The 21,834-nt window shown below is 33.6% G+C and overlaps 1 protein-coding gene across 1 annotated transcript in view; it reads left to right on the forward strand.

Annotated features, from left to right (window-relative positions):
* The window catches only part of LOC111062656, a 406,489-nt gene that overhangs the window by 146,735 nt on the left and 237,920 nt on the right, over positions 1 to 21,834 (forward strand). Inside the window, exon 4 of the mRNA XM_039436644.1 lies at positions 7,370 to 7,464. Coding sequence (XP_039292578.1) covers positions 7,370 to 7,464 — 95 coding nt within the window. The remainder of the gene's footprint in view (positions 1 to 7,369; positions 7,465 to 21,834) is intronic.

Below are 21,834 nucleotides of genomic sequence, written 5' to 3' on the forward strand. Positions count from 1 at the left end.
ATATAAATTATTCACATTACTTGAACTGTGTGATTATACATGTAAGTCTATAAAAATGAAACGAATCCAGTACCGCTTTCTTGTTTCAAAAACATCTTCCACTCTTTAAAAGAGCTATTCTAAACTCGTTATTAATTATTACCATTCTATATTTTATTGACCGAGCGGAGTGAGGCCTATGATTCAAGTCGACGGTTTGGTATTTCTCTTATTGTTAAAATGTTTAAATGTTGCGAATTTACGGCGAAACGCGGTAATAGATTTCCATGAAATTTGATAGGTACGTCCCTTTTTTAATTGCGCGTCGATGTATATACAAGGTTTTTGAAAATTTTGCATTTTAAGGATAATATGAACGAAAAAGGAGCCTCTCTCATACGCTGATATTAGAGTGAAAATCAGACTATAAAATTATTCATCATAAATCAGCTTACAAGTGATTACACAGATGTGTGGAGAAGCCAGTCTATTGCTGTATTTCCATAAGAGCTATAGTTTCAATCAGGTACTTGTGAATGAGAATACAGCGTGAGGTCTACTGTTCACAGAACTACTAGTTAATTATGGAACTCATGAACAAATTATTAAAACTATTGGAAAATTACATAGGTCTATCTTTCTAGAGAGTAAAAATACTGATTGATTTCAATTCATTCCAACAGATCTAACCAATATTACCTCACTGACATTGGGATCTTAGGGCCAGGGCTTAATCCAGGAAAATTTCACAATAGTTCCATAATGCTTAAGAGATATATTCTTTTTTTTTCTGCATTAATTCTTACTGAAGGATATTATACTTCAGAATTTCTTTTTGAATATTCATTGTATTATCAATGTGACTTCGGATTATTTGTGAATTTTCGAAGGATTGGCTTAGTTCGCTCAGTTACCTGATTGATGAATTTAGTGTACAATAATCATGAAATTTAATATATGAAGATTGAATATTAATCAACAGTTTCTCAATAATTGAGAATGATATTGTTTATATCAATCTATAAATAAATGAATAATACGTCCGGTTTCTGTGGATGAATGCCTATCTTGAAATGAGAAAGAAGAAGAAGAAGTAGGAAAAGAAGATGAAGAAGAAGAGAGAAGGAGAAGTTGATCAAGAGTGGGAGAGAGAATTATGGGGATTGGAATTACAAGAGTGTTGAAAAGTGTGTTCATAAATTTGAATAATACGTCCAGTTTCTGTGGATCAATGCCTTTCTTGAAATAAGAAAGAAGAAGAAGAAGAAAAAGAAAATGGAGAAAAAGTGGACAGAGAGAGAGAGAGAGAGAGAGAGAGAGAGTGTGTGTGTGATGGAGTGAGAGAGGAAGGGACCGAGTAAAAATGACAGAGAGAGTGTGAGAAAGGAAGAATCATCGTTTGTGTGAGGAAGAGAAAGTAAAGATGTGCGTTCATGTGTGTGTTCAGAATCGTTTATAAGCGTATCAATATTCCAACACCTCATCCTATCCGACATCATATTCGTCCTAACCGACAAAAACCTCTCCTAATACCCTTTTCAGAACCCTCTCGACCACCTTAACCAGCCTCCAATCCCCTGCGATCACCCTCAACACCCTCCAACCACTTACAACCCTGAAACACGGACCAATAAGATGGTTTCCCGCGCAAATTGCTATCCTGTTCCGTTCACAATAGTGAGTGATAGGCCTTTGACAGCTTGTTCAAGGTGTTCATTTTTGGGAGACTATATTATTGATACAGTTCATTTGAAGTACTGTTATTGGTACAAAACTGGTAGTGTATTTCTCTCTCTATCCTCCCGGTCGTGTGTTAATGGGAAGGATATTTTATATCCTCCTTAGAGAATCGACAATTATTTGTTGAGACACCGCCGATTTATGAAGTTACATCACATTATTATATTATCGTTATTCCAATTGCATTCAATCTTTATTCTCATTGATTAATAGTTATACTTTGTAAAATTCGTTGAATAACTAGCATCATTGTCATTTAATGTGAATTAGTGTATAAGACAGTAAATATTGTAACATACATGAATAAAAAAATCTAATCTAATCTAATATTGCATTGAGCGTACTGGTGTTCTGCAGAAACTGAAGATCAAAAAATATATTCAATTTCAATTAATATTTATTTTTATAATTCATTTATTCAATAAATATAATTTCAATATATATTCAATTTCAAATAATTTATATCAATGATACAGTGGTTATTTGATACAGTATTATCTCTAATATAACTAGTAGTTCTGTGAACAGTAGACCTCGCGAAGTTATAAGTCACAGATCCCTCTTATAATGTCCATTGGAGTAAATCCTGTCTGTATGTCGTGGCGGCGAGATATCGGTGTGTAAACGGCTGTTGGGGTTGGTGTATCAAAAAATGCCTACATCAAAAGTCAATCTCCTATCAAGACATACTGGCAACAGCTCTGCCCGAGTTGAAAGCAGAGAATCGTCGAGAGAAAATACTATGTTACTTTCAGTTATAATTGATTGCATGCGTCATTGCATGTAATTAATAGTCAACACGACAGCTGATATTTACTAAGTTACATCAAGATATATTTATTGCATGCGTCATTCCATGCAATTAATAATCCACTCGATAGCTGATTTATGATAATAAATCTATAATCCTATATTCTGATTTTCACGGTAATATTGGCGTTCGAAGGAAACTGTTTCCTTTAGTATCATCCTTCAAATACAAAATTTCAAAAAAAAACCTTATATATACGTCGCGAAATCCAAAAAGGAGCACGCCTGTCAAATTTCTTGAAAATCTATTGCCGCGTTTCGCCGTGAATGCGGATCATAAATATAAATATAAACATATAAACATCAAGAGAAATACAAATACGTCGACTTGAATCTTAGACCTCACTCCCCTCGGTCTATAAAAGAAAGAGCTGGCTTATGTACATGGCTTATGTACTGACTTAGAACACGTCGTACAGGATATAAGAACTATATTTGACACGTTCGAACTACTGGACTGATCAACTTGGAATTTTGCATATAGATTCTTAATTAACCGAGGATGGTTATAGGCCTATTTCCATTTCTCCAAGGTTTCAGTAGTTGAAGTTATCAGTTTGTCAAGTTTTAAAATGAACCCTTGCGGAGCACGGGTTACCTGCTAGTCTATAATAAATAATTAAGTTAATAACTTGAGGAGTTCAGACATGATGATGCATCAAACATAATTTTTCTATCCCGTTCGTGTATAAGCCTGCTCTTTCCTTTTTTATCCATATATATTTATATATATGTATATATATATATGTATATTAAATATATATATATAATATATATATATAAAAGCGAAACTGCACTCACTCACTGACTGACTGACACACTCACTCGCAGAACTAAAAATCTACCTGACCAAAAACGTTCGTATACCAAAATTTGGTAGGTATGTTCAGTTGGCCCTTTAGAGGCGCACTAAGAAATCTTTTGGAAATATTTTAACTTTAAGGGTGGTTTTTAAGGGTTTAAAGTTCGTCTTTTAGCATGTATATTCTTCTTATTCTCTTAATTATAATTGAAAAATGTCCATACCATATGTTAATATAGAACTAAATCTAGAGAGAGTACCTCTTCGAAACAGTTGTCAACTGGTAACTAATTAATAATTTTGTCAGGTTGGCATTAAGTTGAGTGATTTTTAGGTTGGCACCAAGTTGAAGATTGAAATGCATTCATCGCGGAAAAATTGATTGGGCACTGCTACTTCAATCAGAGCTATCCCTGGGAATATTATATTACTAGCCGTGCGGCTCGCTTCGCTCGCCATGTCTGTTTAGCCAGACGTTTAGTCTGGATCCCCGACTGGATCGTCCTAACATAATTATGATAAAAATGCTCAAATGAAAAATGCAGGCGAGCGAAGCGTGCTGATCTCATTCTCGGATGATCTAGTCGGGGGTCCAGGGGGCGGAGCCCCCTGGCTAGTCGGATATGGCGAGCGAAGCGAGCCTGACGGCTAGTCTGAAATATAATGAAGTTAATCAGTCCAGCAGTTGAACGTGATGATACGTCGAACATTATTTTTCTACCCCGTATGTGTATAAGCCAGTTCTTTCCCTTATTATAGTATAGATAACTAGAATGTGTATTTCAAATTAAGGTTATAACAGTTTTGGGCGAATGCCTTTTGTTTTTACCTGGATAGTATTTGTATATGAATGAATAGATAAAATAAATAAATAAATAACAAACTGATTCTGTGTTCTTATACTCAGGATTTTAGCACCCATGGCACACAGAGAATACTCTAGGAATAAAGTTTCAGCTACAGCTTCCAAATTAACTCACAATTCGATTATTATTTCAGACTGGAAAAGAGAATTACAAAATCGGATTTCAACAGACTTTTCTGCTAGACTGATGTTAAACTAATACACTTCGTTCGCGCGCTCTAATTCAATCTGCATGGATTTCAATCCCTATTATCTGTCCGTTTTTTTATTCCCTCCTTTTTCTCTCTCACTTCCAATCAACTACTGATTTTCTGCCCTGTTTTCTGCCCTTCTTCTGTCCTCTTCTCTATTTTCACTTCAGTTCAAGTCGTCCAGTTTTATATTCAACCCATGGTTCACTATCCTCTCACTTTTCCCCCACTATCTCATTTATTTATTTACCAATTCACTACAAATTCACAAAATAACACTTATCAACTAATATACATTGGTGTGGCTGGAAAAAGAAGCCTTGAGCTCCAGCCACGAAATTTCATTTCTCAACTATTTATCTTATGCCTTCTCACCTTCATCAAATTGTATGCAAATAGTTCTTCATTTATTCTCAACTAAGCCTCAAATTCTGTAACAGCTGTGCCTAGTGGAAAGTTGTGTGTATATTTTTGGCTTCAACATTTTCTTAAATCACTTAATTTGTTCAAAGTGCGGTGATATCTAGTGCAATATTTGACTATAATTTTGTATTCTAATCATTCTATATTCAAAATTTCTAGCTCATATATATTTTTGGACAGAACTTTGAACTTTAGCTTTCCTTAGTAAGAAAATAACCTATTTTTCGGACGTTTTATTATTTATTAAAATTTCGGAACAGAATAGTTTTGGGCTATGCCTGTTCTTCTATCCCGATCATATTCATATGATTTGTAATTGTATCAACAAATAAATAAATGAATTTTAAACAGGAAGTTTGTGATCAGTAATCTATACAGTATATGAAACGATCATTGATATCTCATAATTTATCGGAAGCTACAAATTTTATATGAATATTTCCAGAGCTAGAGTGAGGTCCACGTTATAATGGCAGTGTTTTCAATGGCATTGCTATCTTTTTCCATCATCCAAAAAGAGCGGATAGCGCTATCTCTTTCTCGCTTTGCTCTGTTGCTAGATCGTCTTTTTACAATGTAGTATTAATTAACAAAATATTTCATCCCAGTTATGAAAATTCATTATGAAATTATTGAAGAATACAATTTCTTGCTTGATAAAATATAATTGATTATTGTAAACGAGAATGAACAGTTAATTTTACATCAATAAACCTGTAGACTATCAGTTTCCGTCTATGGAAGGCATTTACAAGACAGAGGATAGACAACGTTTTCTGCTATCTTTCTCTACTGCCATTAAACGAGGACCTCACTATAGAGTGAGGTCTTCGTTTTAATTAAAGTGAAAAAGTGAATTTGTATGGCTTTTGTTGATGGGTCTTTATTTATTTATTTATTTAATCATTCAGAATCATACAACCTACAGAAAAGTATCACAGGCTAACTTGTTGGCAAAGACAAATTCTCTACAGTAATTCAAATACCACAGTCTATTGTGAGAATAATTTCAGTATTTGAGATCTATTGCCGTATGAAGAAAAATGACTGAAACAAGCTGTTGAGCAGTAGAGCTCTGCGATTGGACGAGACTAGCCACTCCCGTCTCCAACACTTGGAGTGACTGACCAATGAGCATGAACTGTGATAGCTGCTCATCTGTTCACTTTTCTCCCGGTAGATAGCGTTCCTGGTTCCATTTCTTTCCAGAAACTATATAATTACTATAAATATAAAGAAAATAAAATTTTCAGTACCCTTTTTTTGAAATATTTTATCACTACATGTTTCGGACATTTATGCCATTTTCAAGTGATATGAAGTAAATAAATTTAATACCACTGGAAGATTCTTATTTTGATCATAATTATGTTAGTGTATTCATATGTTTTTGTGAACTAATATTTCAAAAAAAGGGTACTGAGATTTTTATTTTTTTTATATTTATATTACAAGTAGCCCTATACAGAAAAGATATATATATAATTACTGTATTGATTTCTAGAAGGTGACCCGTGCTTCACAAGGGTAGAATAAAAACCATGATACCTGACCTACTGAAATCTTGAAAAATTCCAAATAGACCTATAACCATCCTCGGTGAATTAAGAAGCTATTTGCAAAATTCCAAGTTAATCAGTTGACGTGATGATGCGTCATTTATGAATTTCCTATTCCATACGTGTTTAAGCCAATTCTTTTCTTTGTTATATTATAGATTAATATCGGGGCACCGAGCTTCGCTCGGAGTAAAATAGTATGAAAAAATTATTATTAAGTTTATAAGAAATAATAATATTTTAGTGAATTGAGATCAATTCCCAGGGAAATGCAAAAATTTCTCTCACAAAGGCCTGGTTGCACAAAAGCCGGTTAAATTTTAATTCTGATTGATTTCACGTGAACCAAATCAGAGAAGACCATTTCAAAAAGATCGCTTCTCTGATTGGTTCTACTGGAATTAATCAGGGGAAGAGTTCAACCGGCTTTTGTGCAACCGGCACTAAGTACCTTATTGAATGATCACAAAAGTTCAACAGCTGAGTCATAATTTCATCTCAGTCCCACACTCTTGCACTCGCACTTCAATCATCAACAGACGACGAAATTATTATCTGTTTTTCCAAGGATGAATAATTATTATCTTTCTAATTCCCTTCAGCGAGTTTTCCCAGGGATGAGACCTAGTGCAATCGAATTTTTATATCATAAACCCACTATGTTCAGATTTTGTAAAAATCGTAAGAGCCGTTTTCGAGTCCATTGGACATACAAAACCAGATAACCATATACAAACATTTATTGCTCGCTTAATATAATAGGATAGTTTCTGTATATTGCTCACTGTTCATGTGTTCATAACCAGAATTGTCAGCCGGTTTAGAGCGTTAAAAACAATGCTCTTGCACCGCCTAGTTTGTGGGTTCGAGTCCTGTTGATGGCATGGACGTTTAATCGATTCAATCAAGCACTTCACATTACCCTTGTACACACAGAAAGCTCTTTATTCACAGTAGAAAAAAAATCATTGCTTAATTTTCAATGATATTATTTTTGCAGGCATGTTGGAGCCAATCTGGTATACTGTAGCTGTCCTCCTGGATTCACTGGGACAAGATGTGACGTCATCATTCCATCTGAGTCATCAGAAGACGGTGAGTAAAGAGTCATATTCATTTCATCACGTTCCCAGTTGATCACGAATCTCAGGGTCTTAGATGGTCGGAATCTCAATTTCTCAAGTTCTCGTAGCTTCCAGGAAGTCCAGTTGATACAGTATCATATATAAATGTGAATGGTACATTTGAAGGATACATTTTGATCAACAAGTAGTGTTGAAAATATATTCTGTTCCTCAAGATAGTTATCGTTGCTTTTAGGAAGTCCACTTGATACAGTATCATTTGAATGATACATTTCGATCAACAAGTGTTATATCTGATAATGATACACAATGATATACGATGATACACAATGGAACACAATGATACACAATAATGATACACAATGATACTCAAAACACAATAAATTCATCAGAATGAAGTTATCAGTAGCACTTTTCGATTTGTCAAATCAACTTTTTTTAATCAAATGAAAGGGTAGTATCTTCTACTCTACTCTTTTACTCCAGAGTGAGTTATTTTAACAAAATTTGATGGAACAGAATTTGTACAATTAAGGAGAAGTTTCGATACATATAACATCATACATATATTCTGGACAATGCTTATATATATTCAACGAATGTTATCTGATAACTAATCTGAGAAATATAATCAGAATTACCATCTATAGTCAGGTCCACGTTATAATAGCAGTGAAGAACGATAGGAGAAAAACGTTGCCAACTCTCTCCATTTTGCCACTGACTGTAAACAGCTGTTACTCAATTCATCCCATTAAATTTAATCCGGTAATAATATTATTATTTCCTTGATAAAATAATCGATTTAATGTCAAATTGATCAAGAAAATATATTTTTTCATAATTTTATTCAAAAATTTGCTTCCATAACTGAGATCAGATTTTTATTTTTATACAAACCTGAAATGGCGGCTCATTTAAAAAGCTGTGATACACTGATCTGAATTTAAAAACAACAGAAATTGAGTTGTTTAGTAGGAATTCTATTCCAATTTCTTTTTAAAATAATAGAAAAATATGAATCCTTTTTAAAAATAAGTAATTTCAATGGATTAATTTTGAAATAACTTTTCAATGTTATTTATACCGGTACGAGTAGGTCTAACCTATACGGGTAGGCTAACTGGAGCATGGATGAAGTCTAGGATGGTTGGTTATCAACTTTTGTCATTTCAACTAAATGTCATTTCAGGTATTTTAATTTGTATTTCTCATACGGTAATGTTTAAAAATGATTTCATCGTTTCAAAAATACATTTTAAATCAATTATACAACTTGTGTACTCAAGTATTTTGATAGAATGGAGAAAAAAAATGGCGGCTGAGAATTTTTTGTTCAGTTTTGTACAGTCACTGTCAAAAGTAAATATAAAATATCCTGGCAAATAGACAACATTGCAAAGCAAGAGAGATATAGTGCTATCTGTTTTGTTGTATGATAGAAAAGGACAGCAACAGTATTGTCAATTGTACACTGCCATTATAATGTGGACCTCACTATAGCTGTTTACACTGTGGTCAATATTTGCAGTAGCAGAAGTCTTTGGGGTGATTTAGAGCATTCAATATAGATTTCGTTTTATAATAATTAGGTTAGGTTGAATTTTTTAGTTAGGTTAGGTTAGGTGAAGAAGTTTTGCGCATGTTGTCCCAGAGTCGCCATTACTATAGTACTCATTGAAAATAGGCCTGTAACCATCCTCGTTTGATTAAGAATCTATATGCAGAAATCATACTTTTTGTAAAATGCATTTTCAACTCTTCCCACGTCAACCTATCAGAGCAGAATCTCTATCAAATTGCGCAGAAAAGTTTCTGTCCTTTATCCAGGCCCCCCAATCGAAGCAGAAAATCCTGCACAAAAATCCTGCACGGTTGAATAAATCGTCTCATTTCAGTAAGATGCACCTCACATACGCTCACCTTACATAGTATGTAGGCTCATATATGTATGTTCGTTACATAGTATGCGTGTGATATGTAAGTGAGTGTAGGTGTGAAACAGGGGAGCTCATAAATAAAAATGTCCAGGACTTTTCACATGTAGCGACTATCCGATCGTTCACACTGAATACAAAATGAACTTAGCTTATTTGAACTGTCTGCTTTCTCACTTTTCTTCTTCAGTATCTTCTCTCTCGTCTTCTTCTTCTTCATCATCTTCTCCGTCTTCTTCTCCTTTTTCTTTTTTCTTCTTCTTCTTCTTCTTCTTCTTCTTCTTCTTCTCTTCTTCTTCTTTCATTACTTCTTCCTCTCCTTCTTCTCCTCTTTCTTGCCGAATCATTAGCTGATACCGGTTAAGCATTCCAGGAAAGCACTTCAGGAAAGCATTCCTGACTGGCAATTGTGAGGTACCGGGTTCGATTACCGGGCTGGCAACTAATCCTTGGATGGTAGTTCTCATCGAATTTCCATCTAGCTGTTAACCCTGTTGTCAATGTCTGCAGTAGCAGAAGTCTTCGGGGTGATTTACAGCATTTATTTGGGATTTTCGTTAAATAATAATTATATATTAATTAGCATTTGAATAAATGCATTCTCTATTCAATTCCATCTGTAATAATAACTGTTCATTCTTGTTTAAAATAATCAATTATATTTTATTAAGCAAGAGATATTATCTTTCAATTATCTCAAAATGTATTTTCATAATTAAAATTGAATAGTTTGTTAATTAATTATCAAAATCTACATTGTTAAAAGACGATCTGGCAAACAAAGCAAAGCGAGAAAAAGATAGCGCTATCCTCTTTGTTGAATGATAGACAAGGATATCAATACCATTGCTAATGAAACATTGCCATTATAACGTGGACCTCACTATATTCATTTACTTCTCTTACTGAAACTTTCTCTACTCTTTTTTTATAGCAATGTTTTATTCTGAGCAGAAATATCGTTCTGTTCCCTCAAACTTTTTACTTCTTCCTCTTTCTCCTTTCTTCCCTCGTTCCCCCTACTTTTTCCCTCGTTTCTCCCCTTCATTCCTTCCTTTTCCCATCTTCTTCCCTTGTTTTTCCCCTTATTCCCACCTTTTTCCCCTTTCTTCCCTTGTTTTTCCCCTTTCTTCCCTAGTTTTTCACCTTCATCAAACTCTCTCTCCCATCCACTCTTCAAAATCAGTGCTTCTTCCCTTTTGAAATCACCTTTCCACTCATTCTCTCAACGATATTCTCCTATCTTCCTCTACTGCCATTATAACGTGGACCTCACTCTAGTGAAAATAATTGGTCGCCACTGCCTTCTCGATCGCTGCTCTGAATAATTCAATCCGATCCAGCAGGCTGTGAAAAGGTAAGGCACATGTTCAAATCTGAAATTCAAATTGACATATGACGGTCACATACTCAACATTATACTGGTTCCAGTTATCCTCTATAGACGGCGGAAATTCAGCAACATTGTTCTTCTATCTTTCTCTACTGTCGTTATAACGTCAACCTCAATATAGGTATCACAATATTGCGATATAATGGACCTACACTGGAACATATCGGTCCACGTTATAGCAGTGTTTGATTAGCAATGGTATTGCTATCCTTGTCTATCAAGTGATCAGTAAGTGATCTATCAAGTGATCTCGCTTCGCTCGCCATATCCGTCTAGCCAGGGGGCTCTGCCTCCTGGACCCCCGACTGGATCGTCCAAAAATGAGATCAGCGGGCTCGCTTCGCTCGCCAAAAACGTTGGTAAAAACACCTGTTACTATATCGGTGTATCTTTGGCGAACAAAATTCTTCCACCTCAGCTAAACCTGTTTTACTGTTTTTTTAAAAATATTGTCACGTTATTTTTTATATTTGAATAACGATTAGCCTCCTGCTTGGCATCAGTCGGTAGAACATGAAATATTTTAATAATTATAATAATGAAGGTCGTGGTTTTTATAGGATACAGTCTCATAAAAATCTTTATAGGCCCAGATATGAGCTTCCACTATAATTCTGATAATTCATTGAAAAATACATATATGGTACTTATCCTACAGTATTGCGGGATAAAAAATAAATCGCACACCATAAACAATTTGATACATATATTAACAAATATTGCAAAAAAAATCAGAGCCAAAAATATAGAGCGATAAAAAAAAAATATATATATATATATATATATATATTATATATATATATATATATATAATAGAATAATAATCGAAATCAATAAAACATCACAGGCTAAATACTATTCTCTAAATTCTACAGCACGAAACGTTACCATGTGATTTTATTTTATGATCATATGCATCTATTTGCATGTAGCTGCGATATCAGCTTGCTAATACTTGTTGACTTGGACAATTCCATTAAAAATAGATTTCTTGAAATCGGCTTGATAAATTGACAACTAATAATCCAAATATATATATATATATTAAATTCTAGAGTATCTAATAGATTTCTCTGTAATGTATATATATTTTATCTCAGGGTACGAGATTCGGCACCTGACGGAATAAATAGAGCAATTCATTTAGTGAATCAGAGCTACAACAAACTATCGCAAATTATATTGCAGAAATTAATGACCATATGAATGTGTATTAACAGCCTAGATTTTATACTTCTTTGATTTATAGAACTTCTGATATGTAGATTGACTTGTTACTTTCCAATAAAATACCTTTAATACTACATTTACTTGCGCAAGTATTTTTTACCAAATTCTTAATTTATAAGAAAACCCTTTTGACGAGCTAGCTTTGATTCTTATGTAATTTCGAAGCACTGAGGGCGCCCTATCACTATTTCAATATTTTTCACTCACGTGTCGAAATTTTCTTATGAGCTGCTGATGTCGATCCAACTCCTGGTGGTCCTGGACTATTGTAGCCGGAGTCGTCTCTTCCAAGGGGTTACAAAATTATTTAAAAATGAAAATGACTTTCGCTTTATAAGAGCATCACAAAGTCTTATAAGAAATTTAGTAATTCAATTTAACTTTAAATTATCACAAGATATAGCAAGGTATTACGCTCTATAATTTTTAGTGACCTCTCATGGTGGCACTTGGCAGGCGAGTGTCGTTCTCGTTTTTCAATTTTACAATTCTCATTTCCGATTTTCAAATTTGCATAAAATTTGAATATTCTAGTCCTCCGCCATTCAAGGCTCAAATAGACTGTGCCAAAATATTGAATTATTACTTATGTTATACATTTAATAATTTCTTTGCCTTCGGGCCATATCCAAAACATAGACTATACAACAATTTTTTCATAAACTCCATTTATTTGTAGAAATATATACAAATATTTTTGAATCGGCTCACTATTGCCGCCTATCAATTGCCATTATGTGATTGGTGCCTGCAAATTGTTACAGTATTCATGCGCCTGGTAACCTCCTATTTCCTTAATACATTTAATTATTTTTATTGGGTTTCTAAATATGCTCTCTACATGCTAGTTAATTTTTTATATGTTATTATTTGTTTCATGCATCATAATAATTAGCCACGTGAGACCTTTAGTTCCTCAAATTGCATACTGTTTTGCCACAATAAATTTCTGCCAAGGTGTTTGGTCAGATTCTACGTTGTATGGCTTGGTCGATCGTTAGGTCGCCGATCACTAAATGTTTATGCCTAACCTCAATTTTCAATATTTTATATAATTTTATATATTAGCAAAAAATTATTCCGATTCCTCTTAGGCTGTTGTACAGTTTAGCCAGGACGTCTGATATTATCTAATCTTTATGTTATCTCTTTGGCGATATTAGCCAATTACTTCACTTAGACCTATGAATATTTCAGCTACGGATTTTTATTTATCTATCCAAATTACAATATGTTACAATATATTCCCATCAATTATTGAAAAAGGTTACAAAACGCATTAGAGCTGAGAAAAACGTTGGAAAAACGATGATTTTGGGCGTATCTTTGATGAAATATTAAAGTCACCTCATCACAAAAAATTTTTAGAACCCAGCTAAACCTCTGTACCAAATTTGATTATTTTCTGTCTATTACTTGATAAAAGAACTGAGAAAAAGCAAAAAAAACTAATTTTGGGCGCATCTTTGGCGTTATTTCAAATTCCTTCTAGCACAACATTATTACATCCCAGCTCAGCTTCTGTAGTAAATTTGAACAATATCTGTTCATTTGTTCTCGATAAAGCTGAGAAAACGCTAAAAAACGATGGAAAAACGTAGATTTTGGGCGTATCTTTGACGTTATTGCAAACTCCTTCAAACACAACATTATTACACCCTAGCTCAGCTTCTGTTCTGAATTCGAACAATATCTGTTCATTTGTTCTCAATAAAGCTGAGAAAACGCTAAAAAATGCTGGAAAAACGCAGATTTTGGGAGTATCTTTGGAAATTTTTCCAAATCCGTTCTTAGTGCGCCTCTAAAGGGCCAACTGAGCATATCTACCAAATTTGAACGTTTTTGGTCCGGTAGATTTTTAGTTCTGCGACTGAGTAAGTGAGTAAGTGAGTGAGTGAGTGAGTGAGTCAGTCAGTCAGTGAGTGAGTGCCATTTCGCTTTTAATATATATAATATATAATATAAATATTATATATATATATATATATATATATATATAGATATAGAAGTCTTACAATGACAATATATATATATATAATATATATATATATATATAATATATATAATATATATATCTGTTTATTCGATATATATACATCACACTCCGAGTACAGCTATATAACGAAATCATACTGTGCATTGAACAATATTCATATATAGTTACTTTACAGCTCTACATGCCTAGTATATATGTGTTTGTGTGAATGATGCGACACAGCCTATATATGACACTTTGGACATTAATATTCAAGTCATTGTCGCTTGAGGCAAGGGAATGTATTTGACAAGGAATATACGAGGAGTATACCTATATTTTATGAAATCTGGAGTAAGGTATCACTGTATCTATATTGAGGTCCACGTTATAATGGCAGTGGAGAAAGATAGGAGAACAACGTTGCCGAACCTCTGTCTTGTCAATGCCTTCTATACACAGTAGCTGATACAGGTTTATTGATGTAATATTAACTGTTCATTCTCGTTTAAAATAATCAATTATATTTTATTAAGCAAGAAATTATATTTTTAAATGATTTCATAATGAATTTCAATAATAAAAATGAAATATTTGTTAATTAATTGTTAATTCTACATTGTTAAAAGACGATCTGGCAACAGAGCAAAGCGAGAAATAGATAGCGCCATCTGCTCTGTTGAATGATAGACAAGGATAGCAATACCATTGCTGATCAAACACGGTCATTATAACGTGGACCTCAATATAGGAAGAAATTGTCTCTCTTTTTATATTTCTCTTCTCACTCTATCACTGTCTATTCTATACTATACTAGCAGGTACCCCTGCTCCGAAGGGTCTATTGAAAACTTGACAAACTAAAAATTTGACTCTGGAATCTTGAACATTTTCAAATAGGCTCATAACTATCCTCAGTCAATAAAAAATTGCAAGGTTGAGTAGTTCAGACGTGATGCTTCGTTCGTGCCATATCTTATCCCTTACGTTTATAAGCCACATTCTTTCCACAATATATTATAAAAGTAGAATTAAATATTATCACTGATAAAATTTAACAAATAATATTGGGTGTATCAATATAATAGAATACTCGAATCACGGCTACAAATGTACATAGACGGCGTTAAACAGAGATATGGCAAATAAGCCGTCCTATCAATTCATAACGTGAGTCTTACTAAATGTCTGTAGTGGGGTTCACGATATAATGGCAGTGAAAGAAGATACTAGAACAACGTTGCCGAACCTCTGTCTTGTCAATGACTTCTATAGACGGTAGCTGATACATCTGGTTCATTCTCGTTTTAAATAATCGATTATGTTTTATTAAGCAAGAAGTTATACTTTTCAAAAAGAATTTTCATAATTAAGATGAAATATTTGTTAATTGATTGTTGATTCTAAATTGTTAAAAGACGATCTGGCAACAGAGCAAAGCAAGAGTGAGATAACGCTATCCGCTTTGTTGAATGATAGACAATGATAACAATACCATTGCTGATCAAACACTGTCATTATAACGTGGACCTCACTATAGCTGTGAACCCTGTTTCCAATGTTAGCAGTAACAGTATTCTCCAATTTGGATCTTCGTTCAATAATAATTTATTAACAAATAATAAAATTGTTGGTGTTGTTTTCGATGACAGAACACATAATAACAACCCTGCTTCGGAACCCACCTAAAGCTGTAGGTACAATAATCTCTCATCTCATCATTATACGTTTCGTTACCCACGCACAAGCCTAGAACTCATGTGGGCATCATCCTCAGCGGAGAGAACTGATGAAGCAGCTTCCACAGGAGTAAAATTCATTTTCCATTCCTTGATCAAGAATTCACTGTATTTGAACACTATTAATCTGAAACAAATAGTATTATTTTCCACAGAAATATTATTCACTTTTCATTCTTTATTAGTTCAGTTTCTTCATAACTCAGTACCTCCATGTTGAATGGGAAAATTAAAAAAAAAAAAACTGGTGTGGCGCACTCACACAACTTTCCGAGCGGCTATGAAAATTGATCTCCTGACGCTAGTGTTCACGCGCATCTCAAGTCTACTATTCAAAGATCTGAGCCAGCTGGTGACAGGACAATAACGCTGAAGGCACATGAGATCTGCTATATCTTCATAGTGAATGATTTGATTGAATCAACAATTGTTAACAGTTTGAAATTGAATAATCACATTTTCTCAAATTTCGAGCTTATTTTCAATTTTGGGTGGAACTGTTACTGAACATTAATTGTAGAGATTTTCATGCTCAATCTTTTCCACTTGAATTTTTTGTCTGCATTGTATCTGAAGCCTGAAAATTGGGAATCTGAAATCCAACTCTGCTTAGATTGGGGGGAGCTCTTGAAATTTTTACAGATATGGGGCAGTTGATAGAGCTTATAAGCATCAATGTCCCTTCAATTCTACAATAGCCCTAATATAATACTCTCTGTTCAGGACTGAAACTATTAGATTCAATTCAGAAGATTTCCTTGCTGGAAGTTCAAATTTGCCGCGCTCAGCTCAGAACATTCCAATTGGCTATTCACAGACAACATGAGCCAATCAGAGCACAGACCCCTCAACTTGGTCAGTAAACAAGCCACCTGCAAATTGACCGCTAATTGCAACGTTTCAAAACTTGGCACCCGCCTAATTAGAAACAAACGAAACTAAGCCCCCTAAATGCTTGCGAAGTTTGAAGGACGAAATGTTAGTCAACGGAACGGACAAGGAACTCTGATGTAGTTAAGTTGGGACTTAGGAGGTGGACCATGACCTGAGCAGAACTAAATAATTGCAGATGGAAATTACTGAGATATTGTAATTATTCAAATAATGCTAATGAATTAGTGATTATTATTTTAAAAAAATCCAAAATCGATTCCCTGGCTTAAAGTGTTATGAGAAAATACTTGAGTACTGAAAATTTGAGAATTGAATTTATTAATTAATTATTATTCAACGGAAATCCAAAATCGATTCCCGGGCTTCAAAGTGTCATGTGAAAATACTTGATGACTGAATTTTTTTTAAATTGAAGAACTACAAGACTTAAACTATTTCGGACTATGTGTTGCCTTATCTATATTTGGGAGGGGAATAGCAAAAGGTTTCCTCATTTCTCCTCTACCCATTATTTCGATGATGTACTTATTGTATAAATGGATAAAGAAAGAAGATTCCCGGGTTGACATAATATATGTTTTGTATAGTAGCGCTTATCGATTTTCCATCTAGCTGTTTAGCCTGCTGTCAATATTTGCAGTAGCAGAAGTCTTCGGAGTGATTTACAGCATTTAGTTTCGATTTTTGTTTAATAATAATGATCAGAACTGAATTATTGTTCAATAATAATGATCAGAACTGAATTATTGTTCAATAATAATGATCAGAACTAAATTATTGTTCAATAATAATGATCAGAACAAAATTATAGTTTAATAATAATGATCAGAACTAAATTATTGTTCAATAATTATGATCAGAACTAAATTATAGTTTAATAATAATGATCAGAACTAAATTATTGTTCAATAATAATGATCAGAACTAAATTATAGTTTAAAATAATGATCAGAACAAAATTATAGTTTAATAATAATGATCAGAACTAAATTATAGTTTAATAATAATGATCAGAACGCACATTTGGGTAATAGAGTTATATCAGAGGATAAGGTCTTTGAATTTTTGAATGGTAGTGATTGGAGGGCACTGATAGGATTTGTTAAAGGCATGGGCATACAGGAAAATTCTAATAGGACTAATATAATACGTGATCGCTTCTCTTACTCAAATACTGTAGTAGTAAAATTTCTTGCATGTATATTGTTTATGTTTTCTATTTCAAATCCAAAAAAACGAATAAAAATCTATAATAAAATAACTCAACTTGGCAGACGACCAACTGGTCATGTCAAAAAATATATATTATGTAAAAAAAAATCATGTATTGTGATGTTTTTCATATTTTGTTGCTCAATAATAATTTCTATTCTATTCTATTCTAATGATCAGAACTAAATTATTGTTCATAATAATGATCAGAACTAAATTATAGTTTTTAATAAAATGATCAGAACTAAATTATAGTTTAATAATAATGATCAGAACGCACATTTGGGTAATAGAGTTATATCAGAGGATAAGGTCTTTGAATTTTTGAATGGTAGTGATTGGAGGCACTGATAGGATTTGTTTAAAGTGCATGGGCATACAGGAAAATCTAATAGAGAATATAATACGTGATCGCTTCTCTACTCAATACTGTAGTAGTAAAATTCTTGCATGTATATTGTTTATGTTTTCTATTTCAAATCCAAAAAACGAATAAAAATCTATAATAAAATAACTCAACTTGGCAGACGACCAACTGGTCATGTCAAAAAATATATTATGTAAAAAAAAAAAATCATGTATTGTGATGTTTTCATATTTTGTTGCTCAATAAATATATTTCTATCGATCTATTCTAATGATCAGAACTAAATTATTGTTCAATAATAATGATCAGAACTAAATTATAGTTTAATAATAATGATCAGAACTAAATTATTATTCAATAATGATGATCAGAACTAAATTATTGTTATTCTCTTCTTCTCAGGGATAAGAGTTGAAGCCTGTTTTGAAATCCAGTGTTTGAATTTCGCATGTTGATTGTCATTAAAACTAGTATCAGAGACTAATCATTCATTCTCATTTCACCATAAATCTTACATTATGAGAAACTATAAAACTTCATCTAGTCCATTGATGACCCAAGTAGATAGTTCTGGGATTATAGGAACAGTAAAAATTATAGTGCCGGTTGCACGAATGCCGGTTAAATTTTACCGTGATTTACTTCACAACAACCATCAGAAAAAACGGTTTTTAAAGACCGTTTATCTGATTGGTTCTCGTGGAAATGATCACGGTGAAAATATTTAACCGGTTTTTGTACAACCAACACATAGTGTTTGAAATGAAACTGTACCTATGATTGGAAGGATATGTAGGAGAGAAATAAAGAGAAGAAGGAGAAGAATGGATTGGTAGAGGAAATAGAGGAGGGAGGAGGAGAGAAAGAAGAAGTAGAAGAAGTTGAAGTAGTAGAAGTAGTAGAAGTAGTAGAAGAAGTGGGAGAAGAAGAATTAGTAGTAGTAGTAGTAGTAGAAGAAGAAGAAGAAGAAGAAGAAGAAGAAGAAGAAGAAGAGAAGAAGAAGAAGAAGGAGGAGAAGAAGAAGAAGAAGAAGAAGAAGAAGAAGAAGAAGAAGAAGAAGAAGAAGAACAAGAACAAGAAAAAGAAGAAGAACAAGAACAAGAAGAAGAAGAAGGACAAGAAGAGGGTGAGCAAGAGGAAAGGGTGATCGAGATGAGAGAAAATGATAATGATGATGACAACAACATAAATATAAATATATCCCTTGAACATCATCGCTATCATATCTGTCGTGTCCCTGAATTCATTTTTCCAGTAGCGTACGTTTTTCGTCAGTTTTTTTGCTAAAGAAAGATATACTGCCAACTTTCAGCTCTGGTTAAATGGGGAGCATTAATGGTATTTTATGAGGATTGCTGACTGATTGTAGTGAATCCGAATACAGGATGATGAGGATGACACGGCGCTTCGCATCTTAAGATTTTCCAAAATGTCTGAAGAAGATTTTCCAAGTGAAACGATCGCGACGCGTCTTCATTAATCTTTTCCCACCTTCTTCTTCTCCTTCTTCTCTTTCCCCTCCTCCTCCTCTTACTCAACCTTCTCCTCATCCTACTCATCCTCATCTCCTCACTCACCCTTTCCTCTTCCTCTTCCTTTACTCCACCATCATCTTATTCTTCTTTTTTTCTTCTTCTTCTTCTTCCTCCATCTTCTTCCCCTTTTTTCGTCTTCTTCTACTTTCTTATTCTATCATTTTTCTTTTTTTTTCTTTCTTCTCCTATCCCTCCTCATCCAGCTCATTCTCCTCCTCACTTCCTCCTCCTGCTCACCCTCATTCTTTCTCCCTTGGTCCTTATATTCTTAATTCTTCAACTCCTGCTTTTCGACATTCTATTCTTGCAAAAATCATTTTTCTATCCTATCTCTTTTCTTCCCACATCCTTCGCCTAATCATATTAATCTTCCAATTTGCTGTGTCTCTATTACACTCTCTGTGTTTCTCTCTCTCTCTCTCACTCTCTGTCTCTTGTAGAGAGTTAGTGGGGAGGATATTTTTAATATTCTTTCCGAAGAATGGAAATTGATATGTCCAAAGCTCCGCCAATTTATGTAGATGCATAACAATATGATTATTATCTATAGTTATTATATTACAAATTGCTTCTTCATATCATATTCAGTTCAATAATTATTTTCTTAGTCTATATTATGTAAATTCATCTCTAATTTTGCTGTATTGTAAGCTATTGTATATAAGTGTATAAGCAAGTATATATTGTAATCAACATAAATAAAGTACTCAAGCAATCAATCAAATCTCTCTTGTTCTTTGAATGGAAACAATCTCAGAAAGACTCTTGATGCACAAGTTTTTCTCCTTCCTCTCTTATTTTCCTCTTCTCCTTCTCTTTCTAATTTCTTTGAAACACCCTATCCTTATTTGCTCTTTCTCTTTCTCTCTGTCTGTTCCCCTCTCAAACTCTCTCTCTCTCACCCTTTCTCTTTCCCTCTTTGAATGACAACAATTTTAGAGAGACTTTTGATGCACAAGTTTTTCTTCTTCCTTTTTCACACTATCTCTATTTCACTCCCTCTTTCGATCCCTCTTTCTCTTTGAATGACAACAATTTCAGAAATACTTGATGCACAAGTTCGACTCCTTTCTCTCTAATTTTTCTCTTCTCCTTCTCTTTCTAATTCCATCGAAACATCCTATCTTCTCTTCTTATTTGCTCTTACTCTTTATCTTTGTCTCTTTCTCATTCACTCTCTCTTTCTTCCTCACACACACTCTCTCTCTCTCTTCCTCACTGAATAAACAACAACATTGGAAAGACTCTTGATTCACAAGTTTGGTAGTGGCAAGTGTTTGAACTACACTTAGCGGTATATTCACTCATCAACTGACGGTGCTTTCAGTTGCTTATTTTAAGAGGAAACAATGGATGTCCCAAATGATAGATGGTTTCGGGTAGAAGGTAGAGAGAACTGCAGTACTATAGTGAGGTCCACGTTATAATGGCAGTGGAGAAAGGTAGGAGAAAAACGTTGCTGATCCACTGTCTTGTCAATGCCTTCTATGGACGGTAGCTGATACAGGTGTATTGATGTAATATTAACTGTTCATTCTCGTTTAAAATAATCAATTATATTTTATTAAGCAAGGAATCATATTTTTCAATAATTTCTTAGTTAATTTTCATAATCAAGTTTGATATTTCAAGAAATATTTTGTCAATTAATTAGTGATTCCACTTTGTTAGAAGACGATCCGGCAACAGAGCGAAGCGAGAAAGAGATAGCGCTTTCCGCTTTGTTGAGTGATAGACAAGGATGCAGTAGTTGAGTGAAGATCATTCCTGAATAAAAAGCACTGTCGGTTCATGACTCTTACCGGTACCTGATGAATTCAATCCTGATGTGCTATGAATCTCAATCATGAACAGAACTAGGATTAAGACTTTTTGAGGATCACTTTCTATTTTTTTTAATTTCTACTATTTTGTTTGAGTGTTTTATTATACAAAAATATTATTCTTATGTATGAGTTCTTGTAAGAGTATGTAGAACTGACAGCAGATTGTAAACCAAATTGTTTCGTTTTTTATGAGGGATAAAGAACTCTTTGAATTCGAGTTTGAATTGTTAAGAGACTATCAGATCTAGAAAGGGATTAGAGCAAATCGAGAA

Source organism: Nilaparvata lugens, chromosome 10 (genome assembly GCF_014356525.2).
Source record: "Nilaparvata lugens isolate BPH chromosome 10, ASM1435652v1, whole genome shotgun sequence".
NCBI classification, from domain to species: domain Eukaryota; kingdom Metazoa; phylum Arthropoda; class Insecta; order Hemiptera; family Delphacidae; genus Nilaparvata; species Nilaparvata lugens.